The sequence below is a fragment of the Atheta coriaria genome, unplaced genomic scaffold (genome assembly GCF_025399875.1).
Source record: "Atheta coriaria isolate IRGN ID8LTWV9N9 unplaced genomic scaffold, Caltech_Dcor_3.1 hic_scaffold_66_pilon, whole genome shotgun sequence".
Classification (NCBI taxonomy): Eukaryota; Metazoa; Arthropoda; class Insecta; order Coleoptera; family Staphylinidae; genus Dalotia; species Dalotia coriaria.
In genome coordinates, this window is record NW_027045508.1 from 1,140 (window position 1) to 19,629 (window position 18,490).

At 34.6% G+C, this 18,490-nt stretch overlaps 2 protein-coding genes and 2 long non-coding RNA genes across 8 annotated transcripts; 2 read left to right on the forward strand and 2 right to left on the reverse strand.

Moving 5' to 3' along the window:
* The first annotated feature begins 308 nt into the window (after positions 1–308).
* On the forward strand, positions 309–4,002 carry LOC135802917 (uncharacterized). Of its 3 annotated transcripts, XR_010550662.1 has the most exons (8): positions 309–550; positions 674–712; positions 2,562–2,613; positions 3,006–3,057; positions 3,170–3,221; positions 3,517–3,568; positions 3,681–3,732; positions 3,844–4,002. It is a non-coding gene; the product is annotated as an uncharacterized lncRNA (long non-coding RNA). The 3 variants fall into 3 exon arrangements; XR_010550663.1 differs by lacking the exon at positions 3,170–3,221; XR_010550664.1 differs by lacking the exons at positions 309–550; positions 674–712 and adding an exon at positions 1,853–1,985.
* A 1,144-nt stretch (positions 4,003–5,146) lies between these two features.
* On the reverse strand, positions 5,147–13,645 carry LOC135802913 (uncharacterized). Of its 2 annotated transcripts, none has more exons than XR_010550661.1 (5): positions 13,393–13,645; positions 6,767–6,804; positions 5,713–5,813; positions 5,496–5,652; positions 5,147–5,427 (listed from the first exon to the last, which is right to left on the reverse strand). It is a non-coding gene; the product is annotated as an uncharacterized lncRNA (long non-coding RNA). The 2 variants fall into 2 exon arrangements; XR_010550660.1 differs by lacking the exon at positions 13,393–13,645 and adding an exon at positions 7,034–7,298.
* Positions 13,646–13,856: 211 nt separating this feature from the next.
* On the forward strand, positions 13,857–16,231 carry Eogt (EGF-domain O-GlcNAc transferase). The gene is made up of 3 exons (XM_065316530.1): positions 13,857–14,797; positions 14,861–15,470; positions 15,526–16,231. The coding sequence occupies exons 1-3, from the start codon at positions 14,098–14,100 to the stop codon at positions 15,923–15,925; spliced, it is 1,710 nt and encodes a 569-aa protein (XP_065172602.1). The 5' UTR covers positions 13,857–14,097; the 3' UTR covers positions 15,926–16,231.
* PIG-Wa (Phosphatidylinositol glycan anchor biosynthesis class W a) lies at positions 16,172–18,014 on the reverse strand. 2 transcript variants are annotated; one of them, XM_065316532.1, is made up of 2 exons: positions 17,732–18,014; positions 16,172–17,659 (listed from the first exon to the last, which is right to left on the reverse strand). In XM_065316532.1, the coding sequence occupies exon 2, from the start codon at positions 17,621–17,623 to the stop codon at positions 16,274–16,276; it is 1,350 nt and encodes a 449-aa protein (XP_065172604.1). In that variant the 5' UTR covers positions 17,624–17,659; positions 17,732–18,014; the 3' UTR covers positions 16,172–16,273. The 2 variants fall into 2 exon arrangements, with proteins under 2 accessions (XP_065172604.1, XP_065172603.1); XM_065316531.1 differs by having other exon boundaries at positions 17,728–18,014.
* Between the last annotated feature and the right edge of the window lie 476 nt (positions 18,015–18,490).

Below are 18,490 nucleotides of genomic sequence, written 5' to 3' on the forward strand. Positions count from 1 at the left end.
TGCTACGCTGTGTTCACCCACTTACAAAACGAACGCATGAAAGCTCCAAGACGCTTCGCAATGGCGAAGTTATGGATCGGCCTTTTAAGTGGTATTCTCCTGTGCCTCATCTGTAACTTGCCTAAAGTCGCACCATTTAGTTTACTGCAGGTAACATTCCAGTTGCAATTACTTTACAGACGCTTGCCAGCGCGAGCTGCCGCGACTCATTGCGTTTTACCTGCGGGGTTCATGTTGTGCGCACATGGTCTTATTGGAACTGTCGCACCGTTAAGCTGCGCGATGAATACGGGATTGCAGCCGGTGCTGGCGTATCTAGATGTAAGCCGCGCGACTCGTATCGTTTTATCGGACTCTTATTTTCTAAATTTGCATTGTATTCGGTGATCAATTTACTATTTAATTGTGAGATGCATCTGCAGTGTTTTGTTAATGATTAATTGTGCGTTTAATGTCCATAATTTTTATATGTTTGCGTTTGATGTTTACATTCCAAATGCATATTGTTGCCATGATGTATCCCGTCATTAGGAGGTCCCTTCATACTTGAGTAAGAAACTTATATCTGACTTGCGCTACTCAGCACAGAAAGTTTGTTTTCTGTGATGTATAAATATAATATTATATTGTATGCAATGTTTCTATTTTAACTTATGCTTTCTTTTAATTGCAGTACTTGCTGTGCCCTAACAATCCAATGAGCACTGCATTGGTAAGTTTTTATTAAGTTATATTATACGGTCAATCAGACAATTTCTGCGTGTAATATAGAAAACGAAGGAAAACAAAGTTTGCCCTTTTTTCGATTTTTCCAAAACCCACAGTGGGAAACAGGTCATATCTCGGGAACCCAATGTCATATTTTAGTTATTTTTCGATTTTATGATAGGGCAAGGGTGCATTTTTAAGATGCACTCCTGATCTCCTGACTTTGGCTGCTCAGAAACTTCAGTGTGGCATTTAAAGATGCGGAATTAAATTCTATTTCGGGCTGTATTTGATTATTGCAGGAATTCGACCTACAACCCGCAAAAATTTGCATAAAATAGTGATTTTTCACCTTTTTTCGTGACATATACGAGGATGCATTTTTCGTGTTTGCACGCGACTTTGGGGACTCAGAAACTTTAGCATGGCCTAGAGAGATGCGGAATTAAATTCTCTGTTGGGTTGTATTTATTTGTTGCAGGAATTTCACCAGCAACCCGCAAAAATTAGCATAAAATGATAATTTTTTCAACCTTTTTCGTAAATATTTGTATTTTTTGGGTTTGCACGCGACTTTGGCTGCTTAGAAACCTCAGCGTGGCATATAGAGATGCGGAATTAAATTCTCCGTTGGGTTGTATTTATTTGTTGCAGGAATTCAATCTGCAACCCGCGAAAATTTCCATAGAATGGTGATTTATTCACGCTTTTTCGTGAAATATTTGTATTTTTTGGGTTTGCACACGACTTTGGCGGCTCAGAGACTTCAGCGTGGCATCTAGAGATGCGGAATTAAATTCTCTGTTGACCTGGAATTCGTGCTGAAATATTTGTATTTTTTGTTTGCGAGGAATTCAGCGTGGCATCTAGAATTAAATTCTGTGTTCTGTATTAGATTGTTGCGCAATCCGCGAAAATTTGCATAAAATGGTGATTTTTACCCCTTTTCGTGAAATATTTGTATTTTTCGGGTTTGCACGCGACTTTGGCGGCTCATAAACTTCAGCGTAGCATATAGAGATGCGGAATTAAATTCTCCGTTGGGCTGTATTTAATTGTTGCAGGAATTCAATCTGCAACCCGCGAAAATTTGCATAAAATTGTGATTTTTTCACCACTTTTCGTGAAATATTTGTATTTTTTTAGGTTTGCCCGGGACTTTGGCGGTTTAGAAACTTCAGCGTGGCATATAGAGATGCGGAATTAAATTCTCCGTTGGGTTGTATTTATTTGTTGCAGGAATTCGACCTACAACCCGCGAAAATTTGCATAAAATGGTGAATATTACACCCTTTTTCGTGAAATATTTGTATTTTTCGGGTTTGCACGCGACTTTGGCGCCTCAGAGACTTTAGCGCGGCGTCTAGAGATGCGGAATTAAATTCTCCGTCGGGTTGTATTTATATGTTGCAGGAATTCGACCTGCAACCCACGAAAATTTGCATAAAAGGGTGATTTTTGTCACCTTTTCTCGTGAAATGTTTGTATTTTTTCGTGTTTGCGCGCGATCTAGGCGGCTCACTATCGTCAGCGCGGCGTCTAGTGATGCGCAATTAAATTCTCCGTCGGGTTGTATTCGTTAGCGATAGAAGTGACTCGATTCAGGGTACCTTACGAGGCCAGCGGTAAAAGTGACTCGTGTTCAGGGCACCGTATGAACCCGTCGATAATTTGCATGAAAAAATCACCCTTTTTCATGAAATGTTTGTATATTTTCGTTATTGCGCGCGATCTAGGCGGCTCACTAACGTCGGCGCGGCGTCTAGAGATGCGGAATTAAATTCTCTGTCGGGTTGTATTTGTTTGTTGCAGTAATTCGACCTGTACGAAGGACTAATTTTTGCTTGTTTTAGGGATTTTGCACCTGAGTCTGACATCGTAGAAGGACCATTCTGGTATCAGATTGTAAGTAATTCATTCCTTTATCATTTTCCTAAATAACTTTTATGATTATCGTACAAATTGACTCCCAAAATTGCATTTTTATGTTCGAAGGACTAATTTATGCATGTTTTAGGGATTTTGCACCTGAGTCTGACATCGTAGATGGGCCATTCTGGTATCAGAAATTTATGTTTATCGTCCCTCCAAAATTGCATTTTTATGTTCGAAGGACTAATTTTTGCTTGTTTTAAGGATTTTGCAACTGAGTCTGACATCGTAGAAGGGCCGTATCTGGTAGATTGTAAGTAATTAATTCCTTTATCATTTTCCTAAATAACTTTTATGATTATCGTACAAATTGACCCCCAAAATTGCATTTTTATGTTCGAAGGACAAATTTTTGCTTGTTTTAGGGATTTTGCACCTGAGTCTGACATCGTAGAAGGACCATTCTGGTATCAGATTGTAAGTAATTAATTCCTTTATCATTTTCCTAAATAACTTTTATGATTATCGTACAAATTGACCCCCAAAATTGCATTTTTATGTTCGAAGGACTAATTTTTGCTTGTTTTAGGGATTTTGCACCTGAGTCTGACATCGTAGAAGGATCATTCTGATATCAGATTGTAAGTAATTAAATCCTTTATCATTTTCCTAAGTAACTTTTATGATTATCGTACAAATTGACCCCCAAAATTGCATTTTTATGTTTAAAAGACTAATTTTTGCTTGTTTTAGGGATTTTGCATCTGAGTCTGACATCGTAGAAGGACCATTCTGTATCAGATTGTAAGTAATTAATTCCTTTATCATTTTCCAGATTGTAAGTATTTCTTTTCAAATAACTTTTATGATTATCGTACAAATTGACCCCCAAAATTGCATTTTTATGTTCGAAGGACTAATTTTTGCTTGTTTTAGGGATTTTGCACCTGAGTCTGACATCGTAGAAGGACCATTCTTGCATCAGATTGTAAGTATTAAATTTCTTTATCATTTTCCTAAATAACTTTTGTGATTATCTCACAAATTGACCCCCAAAATTGCATTTTTATGTTCGAAGGACTAATTTTTGATGGTTTTAGGGATTTTGCACCTGAGTCTGACATCGTAGAAGGACCATTTTTGCATCAGATTGTAAGTATTAAATTTCTTTATCATTTTCCTTAATAACTTTTGTGATTATCTCACAAATTGACCCCAAAATTGCATTTTTATGTTCGAAGGACTAATTTTTGATTGTTTTAGGGATTTTGCACCTGAGTCTGACATCGTAGAAGGACCATTCTTGCATCAGATTGTTAGTAATAAATTTCATTATCTTAAATAAATGTTGTGATTATTACACAAATTGACTCCCAAAATGTATGCCTGTGTGTTTTCTTTAATAAAGAATATTTTAAAGTTTTTCTAATTATAATTATTTCTGTTATTTCTACCTGATCACATATTCATATTTAACGATCCCTCAAACTATTTATTTTGAAAAGTGCATGCTAGTGCCATCTATCAATTAGAAACTACAACAACCGAAAGTTTTGAGCTTCGGTCCGTCGCCACCAGAGGCAGCACATTACTAGTTGCCGCGAAAACTTTATCAGCCTCCTCAACTTTCTGCGATCCTAATATTCAATCTTTATTTTTGTCGATTTTGGAGACAAAATCACACAAAATTTGGACTCGAAACAGTCGAAACTCAGGTTTTGGTATTCGGATCGCAGAAAGGGTGAGGAGGTAAGTAATGAAAAGAAGTGGTAAGTAGTAACGGCGGGAAAAATTAATGTTTAAAAATCTTTATTCAGCAAATTCGGTTTTCAAATTTTGAAGGATCTCGACAACTAAGAGGGCTAGAAAATTAAGAACTACATAATCTTGATCCTTGAAAAATTCTCTACAAGGTGGCATCATTATTGAAAAATCATCAAAATGGCACAAAAAATTTTTAGACAAAAGATTTTATTAAAAAATGGCAAAAGATTTCTCTTTTTTATGATGCAAATTAAAAGTTGGAATTTTTGAATTCTGTTTTCGAATTCTGATAGACAATTTAATTCTACATCAATTATTTTGGTTTTTTTTGCTAGCATTAACTGCTTAGGCCCTATTTGCAATTTTATAGAAAAAATATGTACCGACACAAACTGAAATAATATATATATTAATTCGGCGGGAACTGTCTATGTCCACTTTCTGCGTTCCTAATACTACAGACTGATGAACAGCAACATTTCAGCAAATTTCTCGACAAATTTTGTCGAGAAATCCATTGAAATTGGTCACAAAAATCTTTTGAATATTAGGATCACAGAAAGTGCAGGAGGCTGAATCTCCAGCAATCTTGAATAGCGGCGTAGTTTAGTTACTCGTGGATAGATGACACTAGTGATACCGTTTTTAAATTAATATTGATACAATATAAAATTGATTTTGAACTATTTCTCTTATCTAGCAGTGGCATTTCCATTAAAGTTAAAGGGATTTATGGATTAATTAAAGGAGTAACGATGTTGTGAGTTATGTTCTCCGTTGGGGACAAATAACACAATAAAAATTTATAGTTTAAAATATAAAACAACAATTTTATTCAAACATGTAGAATCACAAACTCAATTTCTTAATATATACCGCATTTTAAACAAAACATGCATGAAAACAGGATAATAATATGCAATTATATAATGCTCTTTTTATATCTTTTAACACATTTTAATACATTAACACTTTTAATACATAAAAATGATATCAATATGAGCTTCAAAATGTTGTAAATTCATTCAATCGTATTTGGAATCATCATCAACACCGGCAATCCAATCTTCAATTTCTTGGACACTATAAATCAGAATGAATAACAGAATAGTAAAATATAAAATATTATAAATTGCAAAAATATAACATACGTTCTGGGTATTTTAGTCCAGTTGACACATCCATCTTCAGTAAACATAGCATCATCCTCAATACGCACTCCACCAGTACCACGGAACTCCAGTTGGTCCTTATTGATAAAGTTGTCTATCTCAGGAAGCATTGACTATGACTAGCTTCATTCAACAACTGAAAAATGTTTCTGTAAATGAAATATACATATACATAAATTAAATTAATTATTCTTACAAGATCCATAAAGAAGATACACTCATTTAGGGCACCGTAGAAGGGTAGCGTTAACATTTACGTTAATGAAGAACTCATCGGACTCCATGGTACAGCGAATACTGTAAAAAAACATAAGTTAAAACAACTTGCATAAATATGCATACAAAACACGAAAAGTATCACCACTTTTGATCAATAATGTACATTAAACGCGGCAATAGTAAATAACAGCAACAAGGAAAATCTTCTAATTTTTCTCAATTTGTTCAAAAATTAAACGCGATAGAAAAAAACAGATTAAAAATTCTTAAATTAGGGAAAATTTTCAAAAAAAAATTACAATTCCTAGCGCAACGAGTACTACGGCGCAAAAACACAACTTTCAATATAACTCGCGTCACGGAATTTTCTGGCAATAAATTTCAATACAGGGTGATACAGAATTAAATTGCGCATCTGGAGAAATTTGTCTGAACTTATTATGACACCGCGTTCGCATGCTATATTAAAAAAACTACAATTCCTAGCGCAACGAGTACTACGGCGCATACACACAACTTTCAATATAACTCGCGTTACGGAATTTTCTGGCAATAAATTCAAACACAGGGTGATACAGAATTAAATTGCACATCTGGGAAAATTTGTCTGAACTTATTATGACACCGCGTTCGCATGCTATATTAAAAAAACTACAATTCCTAGCGCAACGAGTACTACGGCGCATACACACAACTTTCAATATAACTCGCGTTACGGAATTTTCTGGCAATAAATTCAAACACAGGGTGATACAGAATTAAATTGCGCATCTGGAGAAATTTGTCTGAACTTATTATGACACCGCGTTCGCATGCTATATTAAAAAAAACTACAATTCCTAGCGCAACGAGTACTACAGCGCGAACACACAACTTTCAATATAACTCGTGTCACGGAAATTTCTGGCAATAAATTTCAATACAGGGTAATTGAAGCATTTATTGAAGAAAGAATTCCACAAAAGATATCAATTTTCTAATTGCAAGAAATCAGGAAAACACATATTATGAATGATAAAAATTTTACCTACCAGGGTATCGAACACCACAAATCAAACGTGAGTAGATACTGAAATAAAGAAGGAAAAAAACATTAGTTACACAATTTCGGACCATGGGTGCCGGCGGAATGCTTGTAATAATTAACTCATGCATGTTATTTTCGGAGCGCTATGAATTCAGATAAAAAAATGCTACCACGTGTGTGTAATTTGCAAAATTAATATCCCTCAAATGAAATAATCAATTTAATATAAACCGTCTTAACTTTCTGCGAAAAAAAATAATTACACACCTACCAGTGTAACGATGAAGAGATTTTAGATCCCGGAATAAATCTTATCAACTGAAAACTCGTGCAGAAAGTAACAGTTACTTATTTATTACTTAAGAACACTCTAACCGCCACAACGCATCGAACAAAACAGCCACACATGCTCGTTAAGAATATTTTACAGATGACGAAAAGAATACACGACGATTAATAATTGAATAATTGAAGTCTGAAAACGCGTGACTAGTAATGAGACGCGACCGCGGACCACGCGGTGAAACGACTGCCGTGTGCGCTGCGCGTTGCCAGGTACAAGGCAGGTACGTCGCGTTTACGCGTCAGTCGAACAAAAAAGTTGTTTATAAACAAACGTAATGGTAAACATGTACTTGAGAAGACGAAAGGAAAAATTTTCAATATCAAAATTTCTCAGCATAAGAAAAGATTATATTGGTTTTGGGATGAAATAAGGATGAGGTAAAGCAGGAGAGTGTAATTTCCTAATACAAATAAGTAATTTCATGTCTTCTAATTGTCTTCGTATAAGTTTACTGTACGAGTATACCCTAGTTAACAAAATAATTGATGATCACAACCACGCAACTAATTTAAATATTCTCTATAAAATAAAGTATTAAAATAGGAAGTATTAGAATGAGAAAAAAAATAATTGAAAAAAATTCGTAACAAAAAATTCAAGAGGCGGTACGGCCCTCTTTTACCAGTTTTTTTTTTTCAATTCCGAATAGCACAATTTTTATTTTATATTTTATGAATACAACTCACTACCGGTACCTTCAAACGGTGCCCTGAACACGAGTCACTTCTACCCCTAGCCTCGTATGGCGCTCAACGGTACGTGCAACGTCAAGAACGGATTTCAAATTCAATATACGCAAAATTCACTATAAGATAAAAGGTCGAATAAAAGCGAGTAAAAATGCTAAAAACTGACATTTTCAATTATTGCTTATTTTATTCAATCGCGAATATCTCGTAAACTAAAAGCGATAATTAAGACCGATTGCAGCGTCTTAATCTACGGACTATTCTCAATAAGATAGGATAGTTAAAAAGGAAATCTGAGTGATGAAATTTTAAGTCTTAAGAAAAAAATTGCCAAGTGCTTGATACTTTTTTTCGACGATTTTCAAAAATTAATCTCTTAAACTAAAAGCGATAGCTATCAACGAATTATTGATTATGAATGTTTAGAAAATTCTCTATCAGATAAAAATAAAAAACGATTATATTTCCTACAGTATAAAATAATTATATTTCCTAGCGTAAAAGGTCGAAAAACGCGACTAAAAGTGCTAAAAAGTAACATTTATCAATTTTTGCCCATTTTATTCAATCGCGAATATCTCGTAAACTAAAAGAGATAAATAGGATCTGATCGCAGCGTCTTAATCTACGGACCAATCTCTATCAGATAGGATATTTAAAAGGCAAATCTGGGAGATGAAATTTTAAGTCTTAAGAAAAAATTGCCAAGGGGGGGTGCTTGATACTTTTTTTCGACGATTTTCAAAAATTAATATCTCTTAAACTAAAAGAGATAGCTACCAACCAATTGTTGATTATGAAAGATTGGAAAAATTGCCAAGGGGTGCTTGATACTTTTTTCGACGATGTTCAAAAATTCATATCTCTTAAACTAAAGAGATAGCTGCCAAACGAATTGTTGATTATGAAAGATTGGTGCAATTTCTATCAGGTAAAAATATAAAATAATTATATTTCCCAAAGTGTGTTGTCGAAAAACGCGACTAAAAGTGCAAAAAGGACATTTTGCAATTTTTGCTCGTTTTATTCAATCGCGAATATCCTCGTAAACTAAAAGAGATAATTAAGATCCGATCGCAGCGTCTTAATCAACGATTTTTTCTATAAGATAGGCTAAGCCAAAACGGAAATCTGAGAGATGAAATTTTAACCTTAAGAAAAAATTCGCTAAGGTGCTTGATACTTTTTTTCGACGATGTTCAAAATCTATATCTCTTTAAACTAAAAGAGATAGCTGCCAACGAATTGTTGATTATGAAAGCACTGGAAAATTTCTCTATCAGATAAAAAATATAAAATAATTATATTTCCTACCGTAAAGGTTATCGAAAACGCGTGACTAAAAGTGCTGCGCGACATTTGCAATTTTTGCTCGTTTTATTCAATCGCGAATATCTCGTAAACTAAAAAGAAATACTCAAGATCCGATCGCAGCGTCTTAATCAACGGATTTTTCTATAAGATAGGCTAGTTAAAACGGAAATTCAAGAGATGAAATTTAATCCTTAAGAAAAAATTCGCTGGCGGGGGTGCTTGATGCTACTTTTGTGGGATCGGTGAGTGTGGGTTATAACGATGCGAAGACACTTGGTTTGAATATCACGATGTGTTTATTACGAAGTTAGTGGTAATGCGCTCTATTAATGCGTACCAGCTTCTACATCAAATGAACTCGGAGAACTGACTGACGTGACTCAGGAACTACCTCGGTGTCCCTTTTATATCTGAATTTTTCACCATCTGGTCTTTGTGTTTGTCTGTTAGCTATTGTGAATAGGGCGATACGTCGTCTGTGACGGTCCCGGTAATTACCAGTAGTATACCAATAAATATGTCAAAAGAGCCTTGAGTTGAGCAATCTGTACCCAGACTGGCTACAAGGTTACTCTGTTCTTTCGTTCAGACTAAATAAATGTAGACTAAACATCCTTTGCCGACCGAGCGTACCAACACAAAGCCCAGACGATGAAATGTACCCCACACACTTTTTTCGACGATTTTCAAAAATTCATATCTCTTAAAACTAAAAGAGATAGCCGCCAACGAATAGTTGGTTATGAAAAGATTGGAAAATTTTCTATCAGGTAAAAATAAGAAATACTATATTTCCTAGAGTAAAGTATCGAAAACGCGACTAAAAAGTGCTAAAGTGACATTTTGCAATTTTGCCTATTTTATTCAATCGCGAATATCTCAAAACTAAAAGAGATAAATAAGATCTGATCGCAAAGCGTCCAATCTACGAAACCAATTTCATCAGATAGGATAGTTGTGCGAAAAATCTGGAGAGATTTAGAAATTTCAAGTCTAAGAAAAATTGCCAAGGGGGGTGCTTGATACTTTTTTCGACGATGTTCAAAAATTCGTATCTCTTAAACTGCAAAGAGATAGCTGCCAACGAATTGTTGATTATGAAAGATTGGAAAATTCTCTATCAGGTAAAAATATAAAATAATTATATTTCCTACAGTATAAGGTCGAAAACGACTAAAAGTGCTAAAAGTGACATTTTTGCAATTTTTGCTCGTTTTATTCAATCGCGAATATCTCGTAAACCAAAAGAGATAATTAAGATCCGATCGCAGCGTATTAATCAACGCAGATTTTCTATAAGATAGGCTTGTTAAAACGGAAACTATGAGATGAAATTTTAATCCTTAAGAAAAAATTCGTTAAGGGGTGCTTGATACTTTTTTCGACGATTTTCAAAATTCATATCTCTTAAACTAAAAAAGAGATAGCTACCAAACGAATTATTGATTTATGAAAGACTGGAAAATTTCTATCAGACAAAAATATAAAATAATTATATTTCCCATAGTAAAAGGTCGAAAACGCGACCAAAAGTGCTGCGCGACATTTTGCAATTTTGCCTATTTTATTCAATCGCGAATATCTCGTAAACTAAAAAGAGATAATTAAGATCCGATCGCAGCGTCTAATCAACGGATTTTTTCTATAAGATAGGCTAGTTAAAAACGGAAAGCTGAGAGAGATAAAATTTTTATCCCAAGAAAATGGCCAAGGTGCTTGATACTTTTTTCGACGATTTTCAAAAATTCATATCTCTTAAACTAAAAGATAGCTACCAACGAATTGTTGATTATGAAAGATTGGAAAATTCTTATCAGACAAAAAATATAAAATAATTATATCTCTACAGTAAAGGTCGAAAACGCGACTAAAAAGTGCTAAAAAGTAAAAATTTTTGCAACTTTTGCCTATTTATTCAAATCGCGAATATCTCGTAAACTAAAAGAGATAAATAAGATCTGATCGCAGCGTCTTAAATCTACGTAATCAATCTCTATCAGATATGATAGTTAAAAGGGAAATCTGAGAGATGAAATTTTAAGTCTTAAGAAAAAAAATTGCCAAGGGGGTGCTTTGATACTCTTTCGACGATTTTCAAAAATTCATATATCCTTAAACTAAAAAGAGATAGCTACCAACGAATTGTTGATTATGAAAAGATTGAAAAAATTCTCTATCAGACAAAATATAAAATAATTATATTTCCTACAGTAAAAGGTCGAAAAACGCGACTAAAAGTGCTACAAAAGTGATATTTTGCAATTTTTGCCTATTTTTATTCAATCGCGAATATCTCGTAAACTAAAAGAGATAATTAAGATCCGATCGCGTCTTAATCAACGATTTTTTCTATAAGATAGGCTAGTTAAAAGGGAAATCTGAGAGATAAAATTTTATCCCAAGAAAAAATTGCCAAGGTGCTTGATACTTTTTTCGACGATTTTCAAAAATTCATATCTCAAACTAAACGAGATAGCTAACAACGAATTGTTGATTATGAAAGATTGAAAATTCTTCATCAGATGAAAATATAAAATAATTATATTTCCTAGAGTAAAGGTCGAAAAACGCGACTAAAAGTGCTAAAAGTGACATTTTGCAATTTTTGCCTTCGTTTTGGCCTCAATCGCGAATATCTCGTAAACTAAAAGAGATAATTAAGATCCGATCGCAAAGCGTCTAATCAACGGATTTTTTTCTATAAGATAGGCTAGTTAAAACGGAAATATGAGAGATGAAATTTTAATCCTAAGAAAAATTGCCAAGGGGGTGTTTATACCTTTTTTTCTCGACGATTTTCAAAATTCATATCTCTTTAAACTAAAAGAGATAGCTGCCAAACGAATTGTTGGTTATGAAAGATTGAAAATTCTCTATCAGGTAAAAATATAAAATAAATTATATTTCCTACAGTAAAAGGTCGAAAAACGCGACTAAAAGTGCTAAAAAGTGACATTTATCAATTTTTGCCCATTTTATTCAATCGCGAATATCTCGTAAACTAAAAGAGATAGGTAAATAGGATCTGTTTGCAGCGTCTTAATCTACGGACTATGATAGAGAATATCAGATAGGATAGTTAAGAGGGAAATCTGAGAGATAAAATTTTCATTCTTAAGAAAAAATTGCCAAGGGGGGGTGCTTGATACTTTTTTTCGACGATTTTCAAAAATGAATATCTCTTAAACTAAAAGAGATAGCCACCAACGAATTGTTTATTATGAAAGATTGGACAATTCTCTATCAGATAAAAATAATAATTATATTTCCTACCGAAAAAGGTCAAAAAACGCGACTAAAAGTGCTAAAAAGTGACATTTTTCAAGTGACCCGAGTCACTTCTACCGCTACCTTCGTACGGTGCCCTGAACACGAGTCACTTCTACCGCTACCTTCGTACGGTGCCCTGAACACGAGTCACTTCTACCGCTACCTTCGTAGGGTGCCCTGAACACGAGTCACTTCTACTGCTAATTTTCGCATGTTGCAGCTCGAATTCTAATAACAAACAAATACAATCCGACGGAGAATTTAATTCCGCATCACAAGACGTCGCGCTGAAGTTAATCCGCCGCCTAGATCGCGTGCATCTCGAAAAAATACAAACATTTCACGGAAAACGGTTAAAAAATCACCCACGTATGCAAATTTTCGCGGGTTGCAGGTGAAATTCCTGCAATAAACAAATACCACCCGACGTAGAATTTAATTCCGCATCTTGGGTGTTGCGTCAAGTTCCGAAACAGCGTTTAAAAGTGTTAAAATTGAACGCGCAAAGCCGACGAAAGGATGGCCCGCGACGACTGCCCGCGGCGTCGTGCACAAATTGCAATAGACCCGATACAGGCGAATTAAACAAAACTAGAAGAGCAAAGCGAGGCGTGCAAAAGATGGCAACGACAACACACGGCAATCTTGGACTGCTATTCGCACGGCGATAAGAAAGTGTAAATCGTACTCAAAACAAACACAATTCTCGAATGCCAACGTTTGCTGATAAATATAAAAATAATCAAAACAAGTCTAATTCATGATTTTTACTTCATGCTATTGGCATCTATAAATAATACAGGTAGTGATCTCACAATTTAATTAATTATTAAAATTAATGATAAATTAAAATTCGATTCATGTAATTCAAAGATCTTGTGAATAAAGAGTGCCCGATTTTACATAAAATATTTAAGTGATATATAAATTAATCTGCGTTCCGTCGGAACCCAGATTTTACATTAAAATTCCTTTTATTCGTATAATAATGATAGAAATGACAATATTTACCTGGTAGCACATTGGTCCATTCTCCTCTGTTGATGACAAAAAGGTTTTTCACAAGTTAATTAATTATTAGCGTTAACAAAATATCTACAATATCTACCAATTTTGTTCAACAATGTACATTAAACGCGGAAACAATAAATAACGTTAGCATAGTTGTTACAATTAAATATTCGATCGATAATCAAATATAACGCAAATTTAAAAAGCAAAAGTCCGAAAAAACAATACGAGTTGCCCAAAACACGTCTGGAACCACTAGGCGACCGACACGAAACTGACTGCATCGATAGCACAAGCCGTAGCCGCGCAAGCAACGGCGCAACAGTTTTTGATAAGAAAGTAATGGGCAAAGCCGGCGCGTCGATGGCACGCGACCTTGTACGCAAGAACGAAACAAATTGGAAAAGAACGCGCAAGAAGTTGTATTTACGTACAACTAGCGACACCTGCAATTCTAGTGTTATTACAGATCGGTGCAGTAAACATGAGCGTAACCTTACATTTTCAAAGTTTACGAGTTTTTGTGATGTACAGTTATTGTCGTTATTGTTAACAACTTTTTTATTCAACATATGCGCCTTTCAACAGACGAATAACAATGAAACAAGTAAAATTTGTGATATAATTAGTGCAAACTTGGAGGACTTGCAAAACTTATCCAAAATAACATCAACAAGAACTGCAAAGTGCAAAGTTAACTAAATAATGGAATTTCTAGCAGTATTTTTTCTATTCCTATGTACACCCACGACTATTTACACCTTAAACTATACTTTTATAAATCTGCCAGATGAACATTTACGAATTTACTTCTCTCAACACAAAGATATTTCACAAATCTGCATAGAAGATCCAGATTGTCCATATCACCAATTTATTGATTTAAAAAATGAAAATACCAATAAATGTTGGGGCTATGAACAAAATTGTAACTGGCAGGAACAGAATGCCAGGCCACATTGTCCTGGTGATCACAGAGGTTGGGTGAAAACTAAGAAGAATCAAGAGGAAACATTTTTTACACAAGCTGATTTTGGCTATGTGAAGCAACAAATTGCAGAAACTCATGTATTATGTGAAGCTTTGTTTCCAATGGACAGTAGTTTAGAATGTTCAAAGCATATGCGCTTTTGTCGCGGCCGAAATTTAATGATTAACTTCACTGACCTGGCACATCGAGAAGAACCTCTAAGATACAAGATGGATGTATTAAAACAGGGACAAATTGGTGGGTTTTGTAAACTACATAGGGAGAGACTACAGGAGTATGCAGATCATTTAAGTCCACTGCAAAGTTGGGGACCTGAAATGCGGTTTTTTGATGAGATGACTGAGAGACCAATGGCAGCAAACAAATGTGATGTTATTATAGATAAGCCAACTTTTATTATGAAAATTGATGCAAGTATGTTGAGTATTTCAACATAAAAATATAAAATATTTATTTATTATTGTTATAAACTTTTAGCTGTAAACATGTATCACCATTTCTGTGATTTTGTGAATCTCTATGCTTCACAACATTTGAATTCTACACATTATACTGGTTTTGATCAGGATATAAACATTTTGATATGGGAGACATACACCTACAATTCTGCATTCAAAGATGTCTTCAAAGTGTTCACAAAGAATCCAATTTTGGATTTAAAAACATTCCGTGGTGAAGTTGTTTGCTTTAAGAACATTGTATTCCCATTGTTGCCACGCATGATATTTGGACTTTACTACAACACTCCAATCATCTACGGCTGTGAAGAAAGCTCTTTATTCAAAGCATTCGCTGAGCATGTTTTGCATCGTCTAGAAATACCGAAAAAGAAGCGGAAACATTCCAATGTTATTGTTACTTTGCTATCAAGAGAAACAAAATATCGAAAAATCATCAACGAAGCGCAGTTGATGAATGCGCTGCAAAATATCGACGAAATTGAAGTACAAAAAGTTTCTTTTACGAGAGATGTACCTTTTCTTGAACAATTGGAGATTATTAGAAACACTGATGTGTTGATAGGTATGCATGGAGCTGGATTAACACATTTATTGTTTCTGCCTGATTGGGCATCTTTATTTGAATTGTAAGTAAAAAAATTACTCTGTTTTGCATATAATATATTTAATATTTTTATTTAGGTACAACTGTGAAGATCCCAATTGCTATTCAGATCTAGCCCGTCTTCGCGGATTGAAATATGTGACGTGGGAAAAGGACGAATTGTTAAAACGAGAGTTTGATGAAAACGATCCGGAGAATGCGCATGCTGCACACGCGAAGTTTACGAATTACTCGTTTGATGTTGATGAATTTGTGCGGCTTGTAATGACTGCTGTTCGACACGTCGAGGAACATCCTGCATTTGAAAAGGATTTAGAGGAGAATTGTGTGGATGAAGACTGTACATCGAATATTAATCAAATCGCAGGCACAATCGAAGCTTTAGAATATGATGAGAGTATTGAAATTGATAGTGACTTTGATAAATTTGCAGAGGAGAGAAAAAGTGCAAAAGAAATGTTTAAAGATGAGCTATGAGAGTTGTAATGACTTTGTAGTTGTTGAATAATAGTAATAACATTCCAATAATTTTAACTAAACGAACAAAATTGATTGAATTTCCATAAACTTAGTAGTAATATACAAAAAATACTCATACTAAATGTGATTCTACTTAATTTAACTGATTTTATATAACTTATTGAAGTAAACAGGGTGTTTTGAAGCTCAGGTGCATATTAAACTATCAAATTGACTCATTCAATTAAGTATTAATTACGAATATATAATTATATTATTTATTATTGTAACAAATATAAAAACAGTAAACAGGTAACAAAATTAGCATCAGTGTTAATTTTTCTTAAGCAATATGTACACAAACACTTATAATTTTAATTTAATTTTCTTAGAAAATAGAAACGCGACGATCACGGAATTAATCCACATGTACAAGAGAATAATCACGAGTGCCAGTTCAGCACTCACGCTGGATGTCTTCATACTCAAATTAATCCCACCGGTCAACAAGTTAGCTACCAGAAAATACGTCAAACCATTGTAGTTAATTCCTTCGAAAAGTTGCGGGCAGTAAACAACCGCGTCGTGATTGGTATAAATAACATTCAGGAAACATTCGTAACAAAACAGAAGAAACGACATCAAGCACCCGATGAATAGTATCCATAAAATGTATGTACTGTTCGCCAAACATCGACTAATATTGAATAATTCGTGTAGAATTATTGCTGACAAAGCAATGGCGATGTTCAGAGTCAATAGTATCCAGAATACTATCATTTTTTGTTTGATTTTATGAATAATGAATCCCACAGCAACTGACAGGAAGTAAATTCCGACATATCCGAAAGTACTGATGATTCCTTCGCGATTTGCAGTGATTAAATTGTCCCTACCTACATCCGACCATACCCACTCTTCGATACCCAAAGATAATTGCGTTTGATGCATTGCAATCACAGCTACGCCTATTCCAAGGCAGGTTTTGAACGAAGGCGTTATTAATGTCATCAACACAGCGCTCAACAACTTGGCCACAGCCAGAGTAATAAAAAAGTTCCAGTGCACACCGTATTCATGCGGGTTGACATGATAGTGCGTTAGATAAGTGGTGACAAAACGCAACACACCGATGACTAAAATCGGCAGGACGTTGACGAATGTTTTCCTGATTGAATGTTGAACGCCGCGTATTTCACATGCGACGATTCCGTTTCCGTACATATAGAGCCCCACGCCCACATCCATTAGAGAGACGCCATATCTGGCTGTTTTGTGGAAGCGTGTTGGAAATATTGTAAAATCCACTGCTAATATTGCAACCACAGCGATTAGGTTGATGATGCTTCTTGAGTTTGTCACAAAATTTAAGATTTTAGTTGATGGTTTGTCAGATGTTTTTGTTTTGTAATCTCCAGCTTCTCTATGAGGTTTCTGATTGATTTGATTTTGAAACAGAAAGATAGTTATCACCATTACTACCAGCAGTATGATGTTGATGGTTCCAGGGTATTTGTTTAGCACAGTGTTGAATAAAACAATTGGCACCACCAATAAAACAAACTCCATGCAGAGGAACTTGATTGTTTTGTGTGGCTGGGTGATTAAGGCAGCAGACAGAGTAGTGCATATCACAGTCAGGAAGAATGATGGTATAACTTGGCCAAGTACTTCAAGAGCATGGAATAAATGCTCGATGCTTCTCAAATCCACCATTTTTGTGTAAATATTTGCGCCACACACTAAAATAAACTAAAATATGTTTCGAATTAAATGTTTATATTTAGAATTATTGCATTTTAGGTTAAATTTAGACTCACCTACTTGATTTTCGGATTGTTTTTAGAACAATTTCAACTGTAGTTTTGCATTTTTGCATAATATATTACATTTTTTATGTGGATGACATCGTTATCAACTACTTGAGAATTTGTGAGGGGTACCTGCGCTTCGTACGCTTCATGTTCGGTGTTATCACTTGCTGTTAGTGCCACTTTAATTTCAAATGCGCGCTGAATATGTACCGAACGTATTGGATGTGGCACATGTAATGCGTTGCGTGCGATGTGCGTACAGAGTACTTACTGTACTGATATTTATAAATGTTTGCGATTGGCGCAAAATGCCGATAGTTAGACTCATATAGGTATGGGCCTAAATACATATTTGTGGGATTTTTACGCTTTTGAGTATTGATAATATAGGTAATAACTTTCAGGATGAAATTATTTGCTTATATGTGTTATCACAATTTATACAAATACGCATCCAGCACACCTGTACAGATTGTACATAGTGCTGTAGATTATTAAAAGATTTCATAACAAATTAGTTTCAGCTGCGTTATCCGATATTAGTTAACTAATTGGTGATTTCGAAATGAAATTTAACTATTAAATGACTTGTATGCAATTAAAAAACTCAGAATTAATCAAAAACTTACTCATTTAAGTCAATTATATTTATTTACAGTTTTAAACGTTAAAAATAATTAGTTTCGTGAAGTAGAAGTGCTACTATCTTTGCATTTTAATGAAAAATCGATATTTTCTTTTGATTTCCGCTTCCAAAACGCCATTCGTT

Excerpts from the sequence above, each read along its gene's own strand:
- Eogt (XM_065316530.1), top strand. The coding sequence starts at position 14,098 with ATGGAATTTCTAGCAGTATTTTTTCTATTCCTATGTACACCCACGACT. Across the intron at positions 14,798-14,860 it reads TATTATGAAAATTGATGCAA|CTGTAAACATGTATCACCAT; the intron begins GTATGTTGAGTA and ends ATAAACTTTTAG. Across the intron at positions 15,471-15,525 it reads TGGGCATCTTTATTTGAATT|GTACAACTGTGAAGATCCCA; the intron begins GTAAGTAAAAAA and ends ATTTTTATTTAG.
- PIG-Wa (XM_065316532.1), bottom strand. The coding sequence starts at position 17,623 with ATGGTGGATTTGAGAAGCATCGAGCATTTATTCCATGCTCTTGAAGTA.